General features: G+C 43.1%; 1 protein-coding gene across 6 annotated transcripts in view; it reads right to left on the bottom strand.

The window, feature by feature from the left end:
* Positions 1–226: 226 nt before the first annotated feature.
* rerea (arginine-glutamic acid dipeptide (RE) repeats a) overlaps positions 227–21,722 on the bottom strand; it is a 554,684-nt gene continuing 533,188 nt past the window's right edge. For 5 of the 6 annotated variants that reach the window (XM_078238699.1, XM_078238703.1, XM_078238701.1 and 2 more), the window contains 4 exons: positions 8,633–8,779; positions 8,027–8,204; positions 5,033–5,098; positions 227–2,647 (listed from right to left, as the gene is read on the bottom strand). In XM_078238699.1, coding sequence (XP_078094825.1) covers positions 5,050–5,098; positions 8,027–8,204; positions 8,633–8,779 — 374 coding nt within the window. In that variant the 3' untranslated portion in view covers positions 227–2,647; positions 5,033–5,049. The remainder of the gene's footprint in view (positions 2,648–5,032; positions 5,099–8,026; positions 8,205–8,632; positions 8,780–21,722) is intronic. The other variant, XM_078238702.1, reaches the window with a different exon arrangement.

The raw sequence follows: 21,722 nt of genomic DNA, 5'->3' as shown, positions 1-21,722 counted from the left end.
AAAGCCCTTGTCAAAACAAAACTCTCTGATCAAGCTTTTAGTCACCCATCCCAATGTCAACCCAATACCTCCTTCCTTTCTGACTTGTGTTAGTCAATAGTCTTCATATGTAGGGGAAAAAAAACTAATTAGTGCATCCACTAGGACACTGGAAAGCAACGTGAAGTGAGCTGGCATTGTGAAGCTACCACAGTTTTGCAGTCAAATGAAAACATGAACATTGCTGCGCTGTTTGGTTTATTTAAGTCACAAATATCTCAAAAATTACAAAATACTCAAATGGAGAAAACACAGGACTCACAATCTTTGCTTCTAATTTTTTGTTTACATTGTGTTATCCCATGGCAAACTACTATTATATACATTAAGCTTCAAGATATATATAAATTTAGCATCAGAATGTACATTCTGCTAAATGCTGCAGTGAAATAAGAAGCTGGACCATTGACAACATTAAACATTATACTTCGGAAAACACAAAAAAGCAAAATAAAAACTGGAACCTTTGTGTCACTATCCAGGGTGTCAGCACACCATATAGTTCTCTCTTTTAATTAAACACAGTCCTATGACAGTGAACACCACATAACAGTCTACAATGGCAAATATACAGTCCTTGATAAAATCAAGGGGAAAGACAGATACGCACCATCAGGAAACCAGTTACCCAGTGCAGACATCAGCCAGACTCTCTGCATTCAGCCTCTGAAAACATGTGATAGCTTCAATGATAAAATGTAATGCAAAAACTTTTCTTTTTTTAAAAAAAGAGAGTGATACTTTCAGTTGTTGAAAGCTATAGAAACCTGATTGACAAAAAGAGCAAGATCAGTAAAGCCCTGATCTAAAGTTAATGTTTTTTTTTTTACTGACAGGTTTTTCAGCTGTTTGCTGGTATCTCAGATACTCAAACTGCCGACACCAGACATTGATGATGCACCATGGTTAAGTGTGACTACTTTACGCTACTTTTAAGTAAAAATTAATTTAAATTCCCACAATGTAATTAAGAGCCCAATGCTAAAACAGGTGCTATGATACATGTTATAAAAGGGACTTCAGAACTGAATGCTTCTGATTGGCTATTATTCCTTAATTCCTCTTCACAACTCTTTACCCAGAAATTTTTTAAAAAAGGATTTTCCCCATCAGTGAGCGCAAGACTTTGTTCCAACTCGTGCTCACCCCTTTGAGGATTTGCTGCCAAGGGAGAAATGTACAACTTACCTCTACCGCGAGGAGGACTGAGCTGCTCAGATGCTCATCAGCGACCTTCAGTTAACTGACATGCTAATGACGGGTGTCGGGGTTACAATCAAAAATAAAGACAGAAGTTCAGTTCAGATTTTTTGGTCCTTTTATCAGTTCCCCACTCCCCCCCCCCCCCCCCCCCAATAAACTTTATAACTCCGTTTTGTGAAAATGACTCGTGACACTTTAATGCCTCTGATTCTGTTAACTAATTATGGGGTGTCGGACCCCATGTGACAAAATAAGTTGACAAGCAAAATAATTAGCATGCTGCCACAGATATGTGCAATATTTTAATGCATATTTAATGAAAGCAAAAAATGCTGGATGTTACGTTAAATGCAAGTATAAAAGTAGCTTATTTGTTCTTAAGGAGTTCTTTTTTAAATAATATTAAATCATAGAATTATCACTATAAAATGGAGATAAAAGACTCAATCATCGCTTAAATATTTTGGATACTGAAAATGATTAGAATGGAAAGTCTAAATTTCTTTCATGCTGTTGGCAAGAGGTCAGTCTAGTAATAGTCTGCAATGTTGACCAGCATGGTATGGGATGCCCAAACCCGGTGATGGTAAAAAAACTATTTATGTAACCTTTTATTATGTTAATTAAAATCTATGTTGACATCTGTCTGGACCACAATCCCTGCAACCTTTTGATGCATGCCACCGCTACTGGACACAGTTAGAAAAGAACCACTCCATTTCAGAGGAAACATTACCATACAGCTAACTTCTCCTTTAATTAAAGGAGGTGTGGCTGTTTAAAACACTTAACTTTGCAATCTGTCATCCAATTAGAAATCCACAACTAATCCTTTACGTACAAGGTTAATTTTCTTTATTTACAAACTCAAAAGCCATGCCATAAGATTTGACTTTTTTTTTTAAATTATGAGGATATCCTACATATTATTTAAGGAATCATAAAACGTACTATAGTACTTGTACTCGGAACTTCAATCTGTTCACTCTGTTTTGTTTCGTTGGGTTGTATTGTGCAGTGACCGTTTGAATCCCAGTCTCGTACCAATACAAGAACAGCTGGAAACCCACTGCTCAACGTGCATTTCCGACTGTCATGTTATCAAATGCAACATCACATTAAGATCCACAGACAGCCTCAAAATGATCCCCTCCGCAGATGAATATTACAAAATAAAATCATTCAATCCTTTTTTTTTCCGATTGGGAGGGGGGTTGTTGTGGGGGGGGTGGGGGGTGGCGTGGGGGGGGCTGGGAATCTTTCTCAGGAAGATCTCCTTTTATTCATTCTTGCAGGATGTCAGAGCTCCTTCCAAAGTACTTGGCTGAGTGACCCTTGCCCCTGTGAGTGAGCCTTCATACGGGTTCAGGATTAAAGTGGCTTGTCACTCTCTTTTTTCAGCCGGCTGTAAGAGAAACAGAAGGACACTTTTGAAAATAAACACCTTTGGATTTTCTACAATACCTTCAGATCAGATGTATTCAGTTAAAATGAGAGAGTGTGTGTTTTACTCACCTGCGCTTAAAAAAAAAAATAAACTGGAGAACTCAATACAAGTGAGACAAAAGTGCCTTTTGTTTTATTGCCCTGACATGCTGCTTTCACTTGGTCCAGCTTGGACCAGATAAGTTCTATGCCGATAGACCCAAGTTGGAGTACATACATTTCAACCACAAAAAAATTAATTATCCAGTTTCACAAAGACACGCCCATCGAACAAAATGATGCCACTTTCCTACTCTGACAAGGCCAGAACACATCGTGTGCACTGGCAGTTTCCATCCATTTCTGTCTGATACTTAAGTACAGGAAGCTGTTTGCACGGGTTCATGTGGATAAATTCCATGATCTCTTTCCTGAACTTCCTGGATTTTCAGATAAAGCACCGCTGAGAATTTGTCTGTTTTTTTTTTACAAGTTCTACGTGGGAACAGGAGCAAGCTAGTCCGCCCTTCAAGCCTTACTGGTCTGTTCCTCAAGTCTATCTGTCTACCTTTGTTTAATACCCTTCACACCTTCACCTCGAGGAAACTCAGTCATTATATGTCAATTCATCCGGGTTCCACAGCTTTTGTTTTGGCCCGGGGTCTGGATGGGGGTGGGGGGAAGAGAGAGAACCGATGATGGGCAGTTCCATTACCCCCTTGAATTGATAAAATGCTTCCTGATTTTACATTTAAATGGCCAAACTATGTCCCCTTGTTCTGGATTCCCTCACTAAAAGAAATAGTTTCTTTGCATCTACCTCATGAAATCCCTTTCATCAATTTGAACATCTTGATTAGATTATCCTTCAATCTTCTAAAATCAAGGGAATGCAAACCAAATTAATGCAACTTAAACCTCTAACTATAAGCCAAATCTCCTCTGCGCTCCCTCTGAAACTAATATAATATTCCTGTTGTCTGATGCCCAAAACTGAATGCATTACTCCAACAAGCATTATTTCTTCACTTTTGTATTCCATTTCCTTGAGATAAAAGCCAGCACTTTTCAAACCCACAACCTCTAAACCTCCAACCCTCTAACTTTTTTTAACCCAGAGGGTGGTGACAGTCTGGAATTTACTACCTGGGAGGGTGGTAGAGGAGGGTTGCCTCACATCCTTTAAAAAGTATCTGGGTGAGTACTTGGCACACCATAACATTCAGGGCTATGGGCCAAGTGCTGGCAGATGGGAGTTCAGGTGTTTCTAATGTGTCAGTGTGGACTCGATGGGCCAAAGGGTCTCTTTTTAATCTGTATGATTCTATGATTCTCTACCACCTAGAAGGCCAAGAGCAGCAGGTGCATGGGAACACCATCATCGGCAAGTTCCCCTCCAAGCTACATACCACACTGACTTGGAAATATCTCGCTGTTCCTGCTCTGTAACTAGGTCAAAATTCTGGAACTTCCTTCTTAACAGTCCTATGGGCGTGCTGATACCACATTGACTGCGCCGGTTCCAGAAGGCAGCTCACCACCGCCTTCTGAAGAGCAGGTTAGAGATGGGTAATAAATATTGGCCTTGTCAGTGATGCTCACATCACAAGAACAAAAAAAAGAACATTCTATTAGTCTTTTTGATTACTTTCTGTATACGTGCGTGAGCTTTCAGTGTTTTGTGCACATGGACACCAGGATCTCTCTGCTCCTCAATGCCCTTCAAGAACATTAGCCTGATCTGTCTTGCTCGGATGGAAAGTGGGTGGCCTTACAGTTCCTGACATTGAACTCCATTTGCTATTTTTTTTAAAATCCCACCCGCAGACTGCTGACATCTCACCACACAGTTGAGACAATTTTCTCAGTTCCGCTCCTCGCCCCCCCCTCCATTTCGCTAAAGCGCAACACTCCTGCCGCTGAACCCATCCTAAATTCTCAGCTACTACAGCAATAACTGAGTGAGCACCCCTCGCAACAACACCCTTAAGAAAATGTTTGATAGAGAATGTAATGAAAAGCATTCAAAAATGCCATGAGAAGTAAACACAGACATGCAAATGTCATTGCTGTAGATTAAAAAGGTCCTTGGTTTCAAAAATTTAACGCAGCACAAGGGTGTTTTAGCACAAATACGTCTGCGCTGTTTTAGTGCTAGGCACTATTTTAAGATTTGCGTTTTTCTAATGGTTTGAGGCACTTTTTTTGGCATGCTGCATACTTGAGCAGAATGTTTTGGGGCTACTTTCAAAATCAAAAACACAAATGGCATGTTTTCACCATGCTAATTTTTTGAAACAAGTCCAATATCTGATGAGAGTAAGTCACTTACAAGTTTTGTTGCAATCTAATGAGAAGTCTTTACCTCACAGAGTTCACAAGTCAGTGTTTATGGGTACATAAACGGATGCAGCTAGGATTTCCACCTTGCCTAATATTGAAAGGAATGAAGAGTTGGATGAGAAAATGTCTGCATCAAGCTTTTCTTTTAGTCGTTTCTGACTTCCTCCCCTTTCAATCCTCAAGGTGCCGGCTACTAAGAACAATATTCCCCTGGCCAAACCAGCACACTTTAGGGACTGACACTTCCTGATTTTTGTGGGTCAGTATTTTGCCACAACGCAATTGCCCAATGAACATTAAATTTTCTTTGATGACGCTCCTGTGAAGCATCTTGGGATGCTCAAGGCATTATTATACAAATGCAAGTTATCACTGAATCACTGGGGCATCTCATTCTTTAACAGGGCAATGTCAGGATGAGGGACCGATCATTTAGCACTGAGATCAGGAAGAGTTTATTTACTCACAGGGTGTGAATCATTGGAAAACTCTACCTCAAGGGTTGCAGGTTCTTCATTGTCGAATATATTTAAGGTCATGATTGTCGGATATTCGGTCTCTCAGGGAATGAAGGGATATGGATAACGGACAGGAAAGTGGAATTGAGACCAAAAATTAGCTCTGGTCTTATTGAATGGCGAAGAAGGCTCAAGGTGCTGTATAGTCTAATCCTGATCTTATTTCTTATGTTAAGTGAACATTTAATAAAACATCTGTAAATGTCGTATTCTGTTTTTATAATATCTGTGAGGTAAGTGCCTTGGGATGTTTTACATTACAGGCACTATGTAAATACAGGTTACCGTTGTAAATTACTGGGCTAACAGTATGGTGCCCAAATATAGAATGTTCAGATCTGCTTAGACTAATACAAGACATTTCCTAACCGTTTTTTTGGGGGAAGGACCAGGTTTCAGGACTGACCTAAATAGAATGACTTTCTGAATTATTTGAGTGAAACATTTCTTCTTGAGCGGTACCTGGGCAAATGGATGATATAGTTAAGACGAAACTCTAGATTATAACCTGACAAAGCATTGAGGTGACTTTGCCTGTTATAGATAAGAACACGGATGTTTATAAATTTCTTCACAATTAAATCCTTAGGGAACCAAATAATGTTAGGGAAGACTGGAAGCCACTGGTTAAGCTTTGGGGAATTATGTAAAAATGTTTGGTGACAGTTTTTTGTGTGTTTCTGGAAAGCAGAGGGGAGAATTAATCATCGTAATAGAAAAAAATAAAGGTTACACATGAACAAAACTATTACAATTTTCATGGGGTGTTAAACTGAGTATTTTTAGTACACGAGAATTTTAAATTAACTGTTATTTTACTGTAGTTGTGAGCACACTGAGGCATAGTTGAGTAACACTTCCAATTTTGGCTCTGACAAAGGGTCATCCAGACTCGAAACGTTGGCTCTATTCTCTCTCCACAGATGCTGTCAGGCCTGCTGAGATTTTCCAGCATTTTCTGTTTTTGTTCCAATTTACAGGGCAGCTACAGCTTATATTTTCAAACCTTCATGATTTCATGTTGGTTTAGTTCATGAACTTGGTACAGTTCTGTCATATTACAGTAGCGCTACCCGTGAATGTTGCAAAATGCAAAGAATTTCATCCTTCACTGCTAACATTCTCATTGGAGGTTGAGGAATAACAAAATTATTTTTGATAAATGTTCGGTAAAGCATGAGATGGAGGAAGGGACGCCCCACCTCCCTTGGTTTGTGTGTTTACTTGCCTCTCATCCGAAACAGGAATCAAATTTTCTCTGTTCATTTAAAAAAAAGCTTTAAAATATTGCTTAAAAAATAAAAATTCCTGCTGGATCTGCCAGAATCCTGGCAAAGTCAGTGCCAAAACACAGCGCCAAAAATGACAGTGCTAAAAACACCAAGTGCACTGACACTTTTCGAAAACAGTAAATAAAAAGATTTGCATGTCTATTGATTTGGAATAAAAATGTACTGCTTCCTTAAGGCCAATATTACCATCAATGTATACGTTCACAGTTTTAGGGGGAAAGGTGCTTAGCGGTAATGTTGCTGGACTAGTAATCCAGAGGCCCGGATTAATGACTTAGAGACCATGAGTTCAAATCCCAGTAACACAACTGGGGGAATTTAAATTCAATTAGCTAGTAAATCTGCAAAAAAAAAGCCTCATTAATAACGATAATGAAATTATGGTCATAAAACCCATCTGGTTCAGAATCACAGAACAGTCACAATACAAAAGGAGGCCATTTGGCCCATCGATTCTGTGCTGTATCTCTGAATGAGCAACGTGCCTAGTGCCCTTCTCCCTGCAACACTGTGCATTATTCCTTTTCGGGTAATAATCCAATTCCCTCTTGATTGCCTTGATTGAACCTACCTCTACTACACATCAATGTTCACCAACACCCTTCAAGGGGAGGAATCAGGCACCCTGGCCTGGATGTGACTCCAGATCCACAGCAACGTGGTTGACTCTTACCTGCCCTTTCAAAGGGCCCAGCAAGCCATCCAGTCGTATCAAACAGCTACTGATTGTGCTGTGGGTGTATCTACACCACATGGCCTGCAGCAGTTCAAGAAGGCAGCTCATGGGCAATTAAGGATGGGCATAAACACTGGCTTGCCAGTAATGCTCACACCCCAAGAATACATTTTTAAAAAGTGTGCCAGAATGAAAAAAAAGCCAGTTGAAGGCAGTCAATTCTTGCTTGCCCACATTCAGGAGGCAATGCTTTTCAGAACAAAATGCTGAAGGCACCTGCTCCAACTGAGAAATTAAGACACAAATGAGCATCCCAATGGCATGGGTTCAGTTGATCTCTTGGGCTGCTGAGATCAGACATCGCAATTTTTAACACACACCAACTATCAAAATTCAGATTCAAAATGAGTACGGGTAAATTTATTAAAGACCAGGACATCTCAAGTTGGTTGAGCTTGAATTAGTGAAACTTAAGGATATTTATTTCAAAGTGAAATACAGCAACTGCAGCAAGATCCGGTTATTCTCACCTGTAATAGTCTTCTTGCCCAGGGAGGGGACCCCCGTGCATATGGTGATGGCCATGCAGCCACTGCTGTTCCATTGCTAGTCTCTGTAGTTCTGCTGACTGAGCATGCATGGCCTGTAGTTGGTGAGCTGCTGACATGGGAGCTGGGATAGCACCAGGCAGGTCTCTGTATGGTCCACCTGAAAGCAAAACGAAGACAGCGCGGTTACTTTGCTTCCCTTCTACAGCTTGTAAAACATTGCACTAAGTTGATCTTTTTCTACACCCTAGCTATGACTGTAACACTACATTCTGCACTCTCTCCTTCCCTTCTCTATGGACAGTATGCTTTGTCTGTATAGTGCATAAGAAACAATACTTTTCACTGTATACTAATACATGTGACAATAATAAATCAATCATGGCATGCTAAGTGCATTGATTAAGCAGAAAAAGAAATGAAAATGTACTACCTACGTGAATCTTGTGTGTGTGTGTGCTAATTAAAAATAGTGTTTGTCACAGTTTAAAGAATCTGCCTATAATTAAAATATAAGCATAACCTCATAATACATTAACATGGAATGACTAGGGGGAATTAATTGCTTGTACGTCAGAATTTTCTTACCAAAGACAGGATGATGCCTGAGCATTTCGTGTTCATGTGGAGCCTGGGTCAACAAGGGGTTAGGTATCGCACCCGGTGGGTAAGGAAAACGGGCCAAATGTGGTCCAGCTGCCAATGGATCCACCAATGGATGCACACCTCCTGAGCCTAGTCATAAAACAATAAAAAAAACCCTTTGAAACGACAGCGCAAAAGAAACTCAGACAACAGGAAAGGGAACCGCACTGTTTTAATCTTTTAAATCTCAGTGCAACAGATCAGACTTGAGAATGAGATTTCAAATGTGCAGACTCATGTCATCTCCTTCCCGGCTATTGACTGAGAGTTTAACAGGCTATTTGCAAGCTTAGTTTAATTCTGTCCGTCACCAAGACTGCTGGGTTCCACCTCCTTAACATTGTTGGATTCTGCCTAATCCTCAGAACTTTTCTGCTGAAACCCTTGTCCATATTCACCCTCTTCATAGAATCCCTACAGTACAGAGAGAGGCCATTTGGCCCATCGAGTCTGTACCGATCACAATCCCACCTAGGTCCTCTTCCTGTAACCCCACACATTCACCCTGCTAATCCCCCTAACGCTAAGGGACAATTTAGCATGGCCAATCAAACTAACCCGCACATGGTTGGACAGCGGGAGGAAACCAGATCACCCGGAGGAAACCCACACAGACATGGGCAAGAATGTGCAAACTGCACACGGACAGTGACCCGAGTTTGGAATTGAACCCGGATCTCTGGCGTTGTAAGGCCAACCGCTGTGCCACTCTTCTTAGGCAGTCCCTCGGAATTGAGGATGACTTGCATTCACACTAAAATGGAATGACTCGGGAGAATTACAATTCTGCATGATTCATAAACTCGAACCTTGAATAGTCTAATTATCCAAAGCACCCCTTGCTTATGACAACAATTTTTGCTCATCATTGTAAGCTCCTCAATCCTTGGTGCATCAAATTCAATATTCTTGAGGTACTGGCCTGGTGCAAGATTCAATTTTGTGACCAAGGTCTATTGACCTGAACCAGGACTGGGTCATTTTTCGGGTACTCCTCCAACAGACATGACCCATATAAGTGAGGGACCTCATGCCTACCCAAGGCCATTTCACCTGGTCTGAAATGAACAGGATACTTGCTATAGCCAGTACTCTTCAGCAGCAGCTGTGACCATGCATCAGGACCAACTAAAGATGCATTCCTTTTGAACAAGATTATGAACATCTTCCTGTGGAGCCAAGAGGCGCAGAAACGCTCTTCCCATCTCCACAGCACGAATGACAGATGCTACCGGCTGCGGTTGACCCACCTTCCAAGGTCTGCAACCCCACTCTCCCCCCAAAAACACATACTCGAGGCTGTTGCCAGTGAGGCAGGCAACCTGAAATGTGGTGCTACAAAAGAACGAGCTTTGATGTGACTCAAAACACGTCCACATTAAAGACTCTGGTCATTCACTGGCATCCTCCTGCAGTCTGGTTTAATTTCCCAGATGATGCAAAAAGGCTCATTTCTGCATCCACCGCTATATCAGATCCTTTACAACCCACCTCAGGACCAAGGCAAACTTAGCTAGGCGTGCAAATGCACCAGCATAACTATATTATTTTGTAAAAAACACAAAAATAAGTAGGCAATTTAGCTGAGCTGTCAATGATGCACCAGGTATGTAAGGGTTAGAGGAAAAGATGGCGTGGAAAATAAGGGAGGACTTCTGTGGACCTTTGTTGAAAGCGTGCAATGTAACCTGTAACAAAGCAAAACTAAGAGAATGATACCAATCTACGACAGCACGGTGGCACAGTGGTTAGCACTGCTGCCTCACAGCACCAGGGACCTGGGTTCAATTCCCAGCTTGGGTCACTGTCTGTGTGGAGTCTGTACGTTCTCCCTGTGTCTGCATGGGTTTCCTCCCACAGTCCAAAGATGTGTGGGTTAGGTGGATTGGCCATGCTAAATTGCCCCTTAGTGTCAGGGGGACAATCTAGGGTAAATGCATGGGATTATGGGAATTGGGCCTGGGTGGGATTGTGGTCAGTGTGGACTCGATGGGCCGAATGACCTCCTTCTGCACTGTAGGATTCTAGGATATACATTTACTGACAATCTATTTTAATGTTTGCCCTGCAATTTTTCCTTTCTCCCCTTTCAAAGGTGCCTTCAGGTTCAGGTGCCTTCCTCAAGTAGCCATTCCTGCAGTTTTGAGCTTTTGACTGCAACATATTACAACCTGGAGGACATAGTATTCGTAACTTTCCTGGGGTTACCCATGTGTAGTTCATGTAGTCACCGAATATTTTTCAAGAGGCTGGCATGGTGGCAGTGGTTAGCACTGCTCCCTCACAGTGCCAGGTACCCGGGTTCGATTCCCACCAAGGCCCTCTTCCCGTAGCCCCACACATTCCTTATGATTCCCACTGTGCGCGCGGAATCTGCACGTTCCCCCAGTGTGTGCGTGTGTTTCCTCCGGTTGCTCCAGTTTCCGCCCACAGTCAGAAAAACATGCTGGTTAGGTGCATTGGCCATGCTAAATTCTCCCTCAGTGTACCTGAACAGGCAACGGAGTGTGGCGACTGGGGGATTTTCACGGTAACGTCATTGCAGTGTTAACGGAAGTTTAATTATTAGTGTCACAAGTAGGTTTATTTACAAGTAAGCCAATTTGTGACTAATAATTAAAATACAAGGCATTCTTTATCATACCTGGCGGCAATCAATACAGTTTCCTCGGAGAATTGGGAAGGTTAATTTGGAGACCGTGGCAGTGAAATTGTAGTGGTCTCACTGAGGTTAATTTGATTATTAGCTTCTCTTACAGGCCCTCTGAGATTTGCTGTGCACCAATTTGCTGCTGCCGCCCTGACAACAGTGATCACATTTCTGAAATACATTCGTAGCTATAAAGTGCTTTGAAACATCATATGGTCATGGGAGGTGCTTTACAAATTCAAGTTCCTTCTTTTTTGAGATGCAAAGGTTGGAGTTTGAGGACATAACTATTTTGTCACATATTTGGCATTGAGTGTTGGCCTCTTCAGGGACATCAGACACCTTGGAGTAGCTGGCCCAGATAGCAGGTGGCACTTTTTTTAATAAAAGGTTTCTTTGTGGGCTAGGAAGAGCAGGAATACTCTCGTGGGCTCCACAAAGAAACTTGGGCCTTTACCACTCCAGAATTATTCCTTTCTCTGACTGCAACTACATCCCTCCTCCCCGCCAAGAGGGGAAAGTGCTACCACTCAGCCAAGCCTATCATTTTTCATTCATGGAATTAGGCCAACATTTGTTGCCCATCCCATATTGTGAACCTGTAGAACTGCTGCAGCCTGTGTGGTGAGGGCACTCCTATCACCATGCTGTCAGGGAGGGATTTTGACCCAGCAACGATGAAGGCACGGTGATTTACTTCCGAATCAGGATGGCGTGTGTCTGGCAGAGGAACTTGAAGGTGGCGACGCTTCCATGTGTCTCTTGCCCTTGTCCTCCCAGGTGCTAGAGGTCATGGATTTGGACGGTGGCGTTGAAGCAGCCTTGGTGAGTTGTTGCAGTGCACCTTGTAGATGATACACACTGCAGTCATGGTCCACCAGCGGTGGAGGCATTGAATGTTTCAGATGATGGATAGGGTCCTAACCAAGTGGACATTGGTTGCTGCATCTCCTAAGTTACAATATTGATTATTCTTCAAAATACATCACAGGCTGTAAAGTACTTTGGGACAAAAACACAATATAAATGCAAGTTCTTTCTTTGCTCAAGTTAACCCTAGCGGAGCGATTAATGAATGCTCAGCAAAAAAATGTTGCAAGTAAGGTGTTGGAATGTTCTAAAGTACGACTAAAAGATGAAAAAAATTGTCTGTCTTAGCATCCCAAAAGAAACTATTTCCTCTGACAATATGAATTGGGAGTCTCTCCCTCCGAAGAACCAAACCAGCTGTGAAATATCTCGAGTGGAACAGTATTGGATGTAAGTGTTAGAATTGTGAATCTGAGATGTGAAAAAAAAGTGCTGAGGGTCCACAATGTTTCAATTTTAACAATCAACTCTGCACGAGTCAATCAATATTCTTAGAGAGTAGCAGTGGAAGGGTACTTATCTAACTGGAGGTCTGTGACGAGTGGAGTTCCACAAAGATCAGGTCTGGGGCCTCTGATGTTTGTAATATATATGTAAATGATTTGGAGGAAAATGTAGGTGGTCCGAGTAGTAAATTTGCAGATGATACAAAAATTTGGGGATTATCGGAGAGTGAGGAAGATTGTCAGAGGATACAGCAGGATATAAATCGGCTGGAGACGTGGGCTGAAAGATGGCAGATGGAAATTAATCTGGACAAGTGTGAGGTGATGTGATTTGGAAGGTCTACTGCAGAAGGAAAGTATACAGTAAATGGTAGAGCCCTCAGGGATATTAGCATACAGAGGGATCTAGGTGTGCAGATCCACTGTTCTCTGAAGGTGGCAACTCAGGTGGACAAGGTGGTCAAGAAGGCATATGGCCTTCATCGGTCGCGGCAATAAGATTGGAAAATCACATTGCAGCTGTGTAAGACTTTGGTTAGGCTGCATTTGGAGAATTGTGTACAATTCTGGTCTCCACACTACCGGAAGGATGTTGATGCATTGGAAAGGGTGTAGAAGAGATTTACCAGGATGTTGCCTGGTTTGGAGGATATGGACTGTGAAGAAAGGTTGAACAAACTTGGATTGCTTTTATTGGAGCGTCGGAGGATGAGGGGGGACCTGATAGAGGTTTACAAGATTATGACAGGCGTGGATAGAGTGGATAGTCAGTCTTTTTCCCAGGGTCGAAGGGTCAAATACTCGGGGGCATAGGTTGAAAGTGAGAGGGGGGGGAAGTTTACAAGAGATGTGAGGGCCAAGTTTTTCCACACAGAGGGTGGTGAATGCCTGGAACGCGCTGCTGGAGGAGAAGGTGGAAGCAGATTCTAGAACAATGCTCAAGAGGCATCTGGATAGATACATGAATAGGCAGGGAATAGAGGGATATGGACCACGTAGGGGCCAGAAAATATTAGATTAGAGAGGCATCGGTGTCTGGACAGACTTGGTGGGCCGAGGGCCTGTTCCTGTGCTATACTGTTCTTTGCTTATCCAGAGAAAGTAATGAATTTTAAATCCAAACCTATAAAATCGATATCCACAATGTATTCTCAGGCTGAAGGTCACATCCTAAAAGAACAAGATTCAAAATTTCCAAAAATGTGCAGTTTAGGTGGATTGGCTATGCTAGATTGCCCCTTAGTGTTAGGGAGATTAGTAAGGTAAATACGTAGGGATACGGGGATAGGGCCTGGGTGGGATTGTTGTCGGTGCAGGCTCGATGGGCCGAATGGCCTCTATCTGCACTGTAGGGATTCTATGAGGTCAGTTTGGACTGCAGCTGAAAATTATTCTCCAGGTGAGAAATGTTCAACACTGCTGCAGGGGTGAGAAGGGTGAGGAGCCAAGCAGCTGGGGTTTCAAAATCACACTGACCTCTTTAATTACCCACACTTGCAGTAACGAAAGTCTCTAAAATCCCAGAGGACCAAAGACCCCTCTCCCACTTTTTGAGAGAATGCCGACTGGTGGTGAATTAACTTGAGGATTACCATACCTCAGGCGAGGGGTAAGGTTGAGAAGGTGGGGCCTTCACGGATCCCGTCAGCAGGTACGGGAATTGAACCCACGCTGTTGTCATTGCTCTGCATCACAAACCAGCCGTCCAGCCAACTGAGCTAACCGGCCCTCACTTAAAATAATAAACAATTCAAACACTTATCTGGAATCATGAATTAGGGAAGCCTCAAACTGCAATGTCCCCCATGTGTTAATCAAAATTCTTCCAAGCTTGGAATGTTCACATTTCCTTTTTATTGGATTTGGACTCCAGACTTATTTCCAAAGATTGATGGATGGAGATGGTGTGAGGGAGCGTTACTGTGTTTCAGAAATGATAGACCTAGAATGGGTCTGTAAAACCCGAATCATGGACCAGGGCACTTTTAACTGGAAAAAAGGGCAACAGAATGGTCCGAGGGGACAGATGAAGTACATAATTACTGAAAGAGGAATACTGATACAAAGAGACACCGAAGAGTGAAGTGATGATCCTATTTAAAAATAGCATCAGAGACACTTTACAGCAGTGTTGTTCTTCGCGTTCAAGCACAATGATGCTTTTGTCTGTTGTTCCATGAATATGCCCTCTTGTTTATTGGTACTATTTATAAAATAAAGATCTCTGGCAATTGGTTAGCAAACTCTCCTGTTACCTGACCATGCACTTCTACAATGTTATCTTTTGCCCTTCAACCAAAATTATGTACATGGTTCTCCTGTTTGCTCTCAAATTACTCTGTGCTGTGAATGATAGGCCATCGTTGTTAAGTTATTATTCCTCGTTGTTAACTTGTCATTCCTCCAACGCTTGTTGCTACTTCATGTCAACGGTCTCCTACCTCACCACTTAAGCCTCGCTACCCTTTTTCTGATGCTCCATGTACATTCATCAACTTGTTTCAATTGCATACCCTCCCGCGACCTACAATCTTCCTAGTATAACAGATGAATCATGACACCTTGATTGCAAACATGCAAATTGATGGCACCATGAGATTCAATTTTATTTCCTTTTTTCTGCAAGGTTCTTCAAGTCTTTTGCAAATTTAACCAACACCTAACACTTCGATGGTTCCACCCATTCTTATTGTCTGCTAAAGTTTCTGACTTCTCCACCTCCTTTGATCTCAAATTGAATTCTGACACCCAAATTTAAGCTGTTTGCAAAATAAATCTCAGTTTCTGCTCTTGTATTAATATAATCAATTAAACCTGTACATTCCTCCCATATATAGAAAAGCTCACGTACTTCTCTCACACTCCTTGACAGGCTACTGGAGAAAGTTCACGTGGAAAGCAATCCCTTCTTTCAATCTCTCTTTTCTCCCATTTCAAATGTTCCCGTTTCTTCTTATTTTATGATGTTCTGGTCAGTGTTCCTTTGCGCTCTCTTGGTTCAAGACCTTGCGTTTTAGAAGACTACAAGCTCTTCCTATAATCGCAACATACTGGTAGGGGACTAGTAGGGTAAATACGTGGGGTTATGGGGATAGGGCCTAGGTGGGATAATGGCCGGTGGAAGACTCGATGGGCCGAATGGCCACATTCTGCATTATAGGGATTCTAAGTCAAGCAATAACACTGTTACATATGAAAGGGGCGGCCCGGTGGCACAGTCGTTAGCACTGCTGCCTCGCAGCATCAGGGTCCTAAGTTCAATTCCGGCCTCGGGTCACTGTCTGGAGTTTGCACATTCTCCCCATGTCTGCATGGGTTTTCTCCAGGTGCTCCGGTTTCCTCCCACACTCCAAAGATGTGCGGGTTCGGTTGATTGGCCATGCTAAATTGACCCTAGTGTCAGGGAGATTAGGAGGATAAATGCGTGGGGTTGCAAGAATAGGGCCAGGGTGGGATTGTGGTCGGTGCAGATTCGATAGGCCGAATGGCCTCCTTCTGTACTACAGGGATTCTATGATTCTATGAATTAGGAGCAGCAGCAGGCCATTTGGCCCTTTGAGACTGCTCAGCTATTCAGTCTGATCGTAACCTCAACTCCACCCCCGATCCCTGTCTTAAAGATATCCAAAGACTCTTGTTTCCACCACCTTTTCAGGGAGCTCCAAAGACTCTTAACCCCCAAGAGCAAAAATGTCTCCATATCTCCATCTTAAATATTATTTTTAAACGTGGCCCATGCCACGTTTTAACATGGCATGGGCCATGTTCCCATATTCTCCCACAAGAGTAAACATCCTTTCCACATCCACTCAGTCAAAACTCCTCAGGAGCTTATACGTTTCAGTCAAGTTGCCTATTCTCTAAACTCCAGCACATGTAAGCCGAGCCTGTCCAATCTTTCCCCATAAGATAACCCGCCCATTCCAGGTATTAGTTTAGTAAATCTTCTCTGAACTGCTTCTAACGTATTTACATCCTTCCTTAAATGTGCCTAAAACTGTACATAGTACTCCAGATGTGGTCTCAACAGTGCCCTGTATAACTTAAGCACAAACCTCCCTACTTTTGTATTCAGTTGCCTTTGCAATAAATGATTACATTCTATTAGCATATCTAATTATGTGCTGGACTTCATACTAGCCTTTTGCGATTCATGCATGAGGACACCCAGATCCCACTAAATTTCAGAGGCCTGCAATCTCTTATCATCTAAACACCCTGAATTTTTCCAAGTGTCTTTAATAATTGTTCAGTTTATAATATTTTCCCTATGGCAGAAGTTAAACTAACTGGACTGCAGTCTCCTGCTTTCTGTCTCCCTCCTTTTTGAACAAAGATGTTACATTCGCTGTTTTTCAATCTAATAGAACCTTCGCCATATCTAGGTAATTTTGGAAAATTAACAACAATGCATCAACTGTCTCACCAACCACTTCTTTTAAGACCCTAGGGTGAAGCCATCAGGATCTGGGGACCGGTCAGCCACAAGAAACATAGAAAGAAACATAGAAACCCTACAGTGCAGAAAGAGGCCATTTGGCCCATCGAGTCTGCACCGACCACAATCCCACCCAGGCCCTACCCCCTTATCCCTACATATTTTACCCACTAATCCCTCTAACCTACGCATCTAAGGACACTAAGGGGCAATTTTAGCATGGCCAATCAACCTAACCTGCACATCTTTGGACTGTGGGAGGAAACCCACGCAGACACGAGGAGAATGTGTAAACTCCACACAGACAGTGACCCAAGCCGGGAATCGAACCTGGGTCTCTGGAGCTGTGAAGCAGCAGTGCTCACCACTGTGCTACCGTGCCGCCCACAACTCCAATACTTTGCTCAGTACTACTTCCCTGATGATTGTAATTTCCCCCCGAGTTCCTCCCTCCTCTCCATTTCCTGATTTATAGCTATTTGTATCCTCTATAGTGAAAACTGATGGAATATATTGATTCAATTTATCTGTCACCTCCTTATTTTCCATTATTAATTCCCCAGGCTCATCTCCTCTAGGACTAAGGCTCACTTTGTCAACTCTTCCTTTTTAAGTATCTATAGAAAGCCTTTCCCCGCCATAAGTACGGACATTGGGAAAGCAACTTATGAGAAGTGGAAAAGAAAGAACTTACACATTGGAAGGATATGGCAAAGAACTAGAGGGGAAATGAGGAAAATAGTTTTTACGCAGAAGGTGGTGGGTGTCTGGAATTTGCTGCCTGATTTGGTGGTGGAGGCAGAGACCCTAAACTCGCTTTAAAAAGTACCTGGATCCGCACCTTAAGTGTTGTAAGTTGCAGGGCTATGGGCCATATACAGGGAGACAGGATTAGAAGGGGCACCTGGGTGTCTTTGGGTCAGCATGGACAACATGGGCCGAATGGCCCTCTTCTGTTCTATATCATTTCTATTGCCTTTCATGACCTCAAGGCATCACAAATACTTCACAGCATTAAGCAAATTATTTTCTGAATTGTAGTAACTATTGTAATGTAGGAATCCAAAACACCAGCCCACATTGAGGCAATTATCATGGATAAAAGCAAATTATTGTGAATGCTAGAATCTGAAACCAAAGAGAAAAAGCTGAAAAATCTCAGCAGGTCTGACAGCATCTGTAAGGAGAGAAAAGAGCTGACGTTTCAAGTCCAGATGACTTATAGATGTTGCCAGACCTGCTGAGATTTTCCAGCTTTTTCTCTTTTGGTTTGAGGCGATTACCCTTGGTCTTACTTTAGGATGGACAGTTTTGGTGAGCAGTTGTTTGCTTGCATTTGTACTGCAGATAAATGAACTGTTTCAAGGGCTCCGCATCAGTCACCTGGATCCCTGGCAGGTGGGAAATCTAAACGAAGAGGCTAACAAAGCTTTGGGCCATTCTGCCGTTGAAACTTATTCAGTTGTTTTTTATTTTCAATGCAAATATATTCACCAATACTTAGAACATAGAACATAGAACATTACAGCGCAGAACAGGCCCTTCGGCCCACGATGTTGCACCGACCAGTTAAAAAAAAAACTGTGACCCTCCAACCTAAACCAATTTCTTTTCGTCCATGAACCTATCTACGGATCTCTTAAACGCCCCCAAACTAGGCGCATTTACTACTGATGCTGGCAGGGCATTCCAATCCCTCACCACCCTCTGGGTAAAGAACCTACCCCTGACATCGGTTCTATAACTACCCCCCCTCAATTTAAAGCCATGCCCCCTCGTGCTGGATTTCTCCATCAGAGGAAAAAGGCTATCACTATCCACCCTATCTAAACCTCTAATCATCTTATATGTTTCAATAAGATCCCCTCTTAGCCGCCGCCTTTCCAGCGAAAACAATCCCAAATCCCTCAGCCTCTCCTCATAGAATCCCCCCTCCATACCAGGCAACATCCTGGTAAACCTCCTCTGCACCCTCTCCAAAGCCTCCACATCCTTCCTGTAATGTGGGGACCAGAACTGCACACAGTACTCCAAGTGCGGCCGCACCAGAGTTGTGTACAGTTGCAACATAACGCTACGACTCCTAAATTCAATCCCCCTACCAATAAACGCCAAGACACCATATGCCTTCTTAACAACCTTATCTACTTGATTCCCAACTTTCAGGGATCTATGCACACATACACCTAGATCCCTCTGCTCCTCCACACTATTCAAAGTCCTCCCGTTAGCCCTATACTCAACACATCTGTTATTCCTACCAAAGTGAATTACCTCACACTTCTCCGCATTAAACTCCATCCGCCACCTCTCGGCCCAACTTTGCAACCTGTCTAAGTCTTCCTGCAAACTACGACACCCTTCCTCACTGTCTACCACACCACCGACTTTGGTGTCATCAGCAAATTTGCTAATCCACCCAACTATACCCTCATCCAGATCATTAATAAATATTACAAACAGCAGTGGCCCCAAAACAGATCCCTGAGGTACACCACTTGTAACCGCACTCCATGATGAATATTTACTATCAACCACCACCCTCTGTTTCCTATCCGCTAGCCAATTCCTGATCCAATTTCCTAGATCACCCCCAATCCCATACATCTGCATTTTCTGCAGAAGCCTACCATGGTGAACCTTATCAAACGCCTTACTAAAATCCATATATACCACGTCCACTGCCTTGCCCCCATCCACCTCCTTGGTCACTTTCTCAAAAAACTCAATAAGGTTAGTAAGGCACGACCTACCTGCCACAAAACCATGCTGACTATCACCTATCAATTCATTACTCTCCAAATAACTATAAATCCTATCCCTTATAATTTTTTCCAACATCTTGCCGACAACAGAAGTGAGACTCACCGGTCTATAATTCCCGGGGAAGTCTCTGTTCCCCTTCTTAAACAATGGGACAACATTCGCTAACCTCCAATCTTCTGGTACTATACCAGAGGCCAACGACGACCTGAAGATCAGAGCCAGAGGCTCTGCAATCACTTCTCTTGCCTCCCAGAGAATCCTTGGATAAATCCCATCCGGACCAGGGGATTTATCTATTTTCAGACCCTCCAGAATATCCTGCACATCCTCCTTATCAACTGTAATACTGTCTATTCTACTCCCTTGCAACCCAGTGTCCTCCTCAGCTATATTCATGTCCCCTTGCGTGAACACCGAAGAGAAATATTGGTTCAATGCTTCACCAATCTCCTCCGGTTCCACACATAACTTCCCTCTGCCATCTATAACTGGCCCTAAACTTGCCCTAACCAACCTTCTGTTCTTGACATACCTATAGAACGCCTTAGGATTCTCTTTAACCCTATCCGCCAAAGTCTTCTCATGTCCCCTTTTAGCCCTTCTAAGCTCGCTCTTCAACTCCCTCTTAGCCAATCTAAAGCTTTCTAGTGCACTACCCGAGTGCTCACGTCTCATCCGAACATAAGCCTCCTTTTTCTTTTTAACCAACAAAGAAACTTTTTTGGTGCACCACGGTTCCCTAGCCCTACCAATTCCTCCTTGCCTGACAGGGACATACCTATCACAGACTCGCAGTAGCTGCTCCTTGAAAAAACTCCACATGTCGGACGTTCCCAGTCCCTGTAATCTCCTAGTCCAACCTATGTTTCCTAATTCTCTCCTAATAGCCTCATAATTACCCTTCCCCCAGCTAAAACCACTGGCCCGAGGTTCATGCCTATCCCTTTCCATCACTAAGGTGAACGTAACCGAATTGTGGTCACTATCACCAAAATGCACACCAACTTCCAAGTCTAGCACCTGGTCTGGCTCATTTCCCAGCACCAGATCCAATATAGCCTCACCTCTAGTTGGCCTGTCTACATACTGAGTCAAAAAACCTTCCTGCACGCTTTGAACAAAAACTGACCCCTCTAACGAGCTAGAGCTATAACAATTCCAGTCAATATTAGTCAAGTTAAAATCCCCCATAACAATTGCCCTATTACTTTCACTCCTAAGCAGGATTGACTCCGCAATCCTTTCCTCAACCTCTCTAGAACTTTTAGGAGGTCTATAAAAGACTCCCAACAGGGTGACCTCTCCTCTCCTATTTCTAATCTCCGCCCATACTACCTCAACAGATAAGTCCTCATCAAACCTCCTCTCTGACACTGTGATACAATCTCTGACCAATAATGCTACCCCTCCCCCTCTTCTACCTCCTTCCCTACTTCGACTAAAACATTTGAACCCCGGGACCTGCAGCATCCATTCCTGCCCCTGCTCTATCCATGTCTCTGAAATAGCCACAACATCGAAGTCCCAGGTACTGATCCACGCTGCAAGTTCACCCACTTTATTGCGAATACTCCTGGCATTGAAGTATACACATTTCAAACCCTGCTCCACCCCACCTCTGCAATGCCGTGCATTGCAGTCCCCATCCATGCATCCCTCACTTTCAGCCCCACTACTCAGGATCCCTCCCCCCCCCCGAATCAGTTTAAACCTCCCTGCATGGCCTTAGCAAATTTACCCCCCAGGATATTGGTCCCCTTCTGATTAAGGTGTAGACCATCCTTCTCATAGAGGTCACACCTTCCCCAGTACGAGCCCCAATTGCTTAAGTACCTGAACCCCTCCCTCCTGCACCATCCCCTC

This window comes from Mustelus asterias, chromosome 22 (assembly GCF_964213995.1).
Source record: "Mustelus asterias chromosome 22, sMusAst1.hap1.1, whole genome shotgun sequence".
In the NCBI taxonomy this organism is placed as follows: domain Eukaryota; kingdom Metazoa; phylum Chordata; class Chondrichthyes; order Carcharhiniformes; family Triakidae; genus Mustelus; species Mustelus asterias.
The sequence above is the reverse complement of the archived record's forward strand: the minus strand, read 5'-3'. Positions and strand labels throughout refer to the sequence as shown.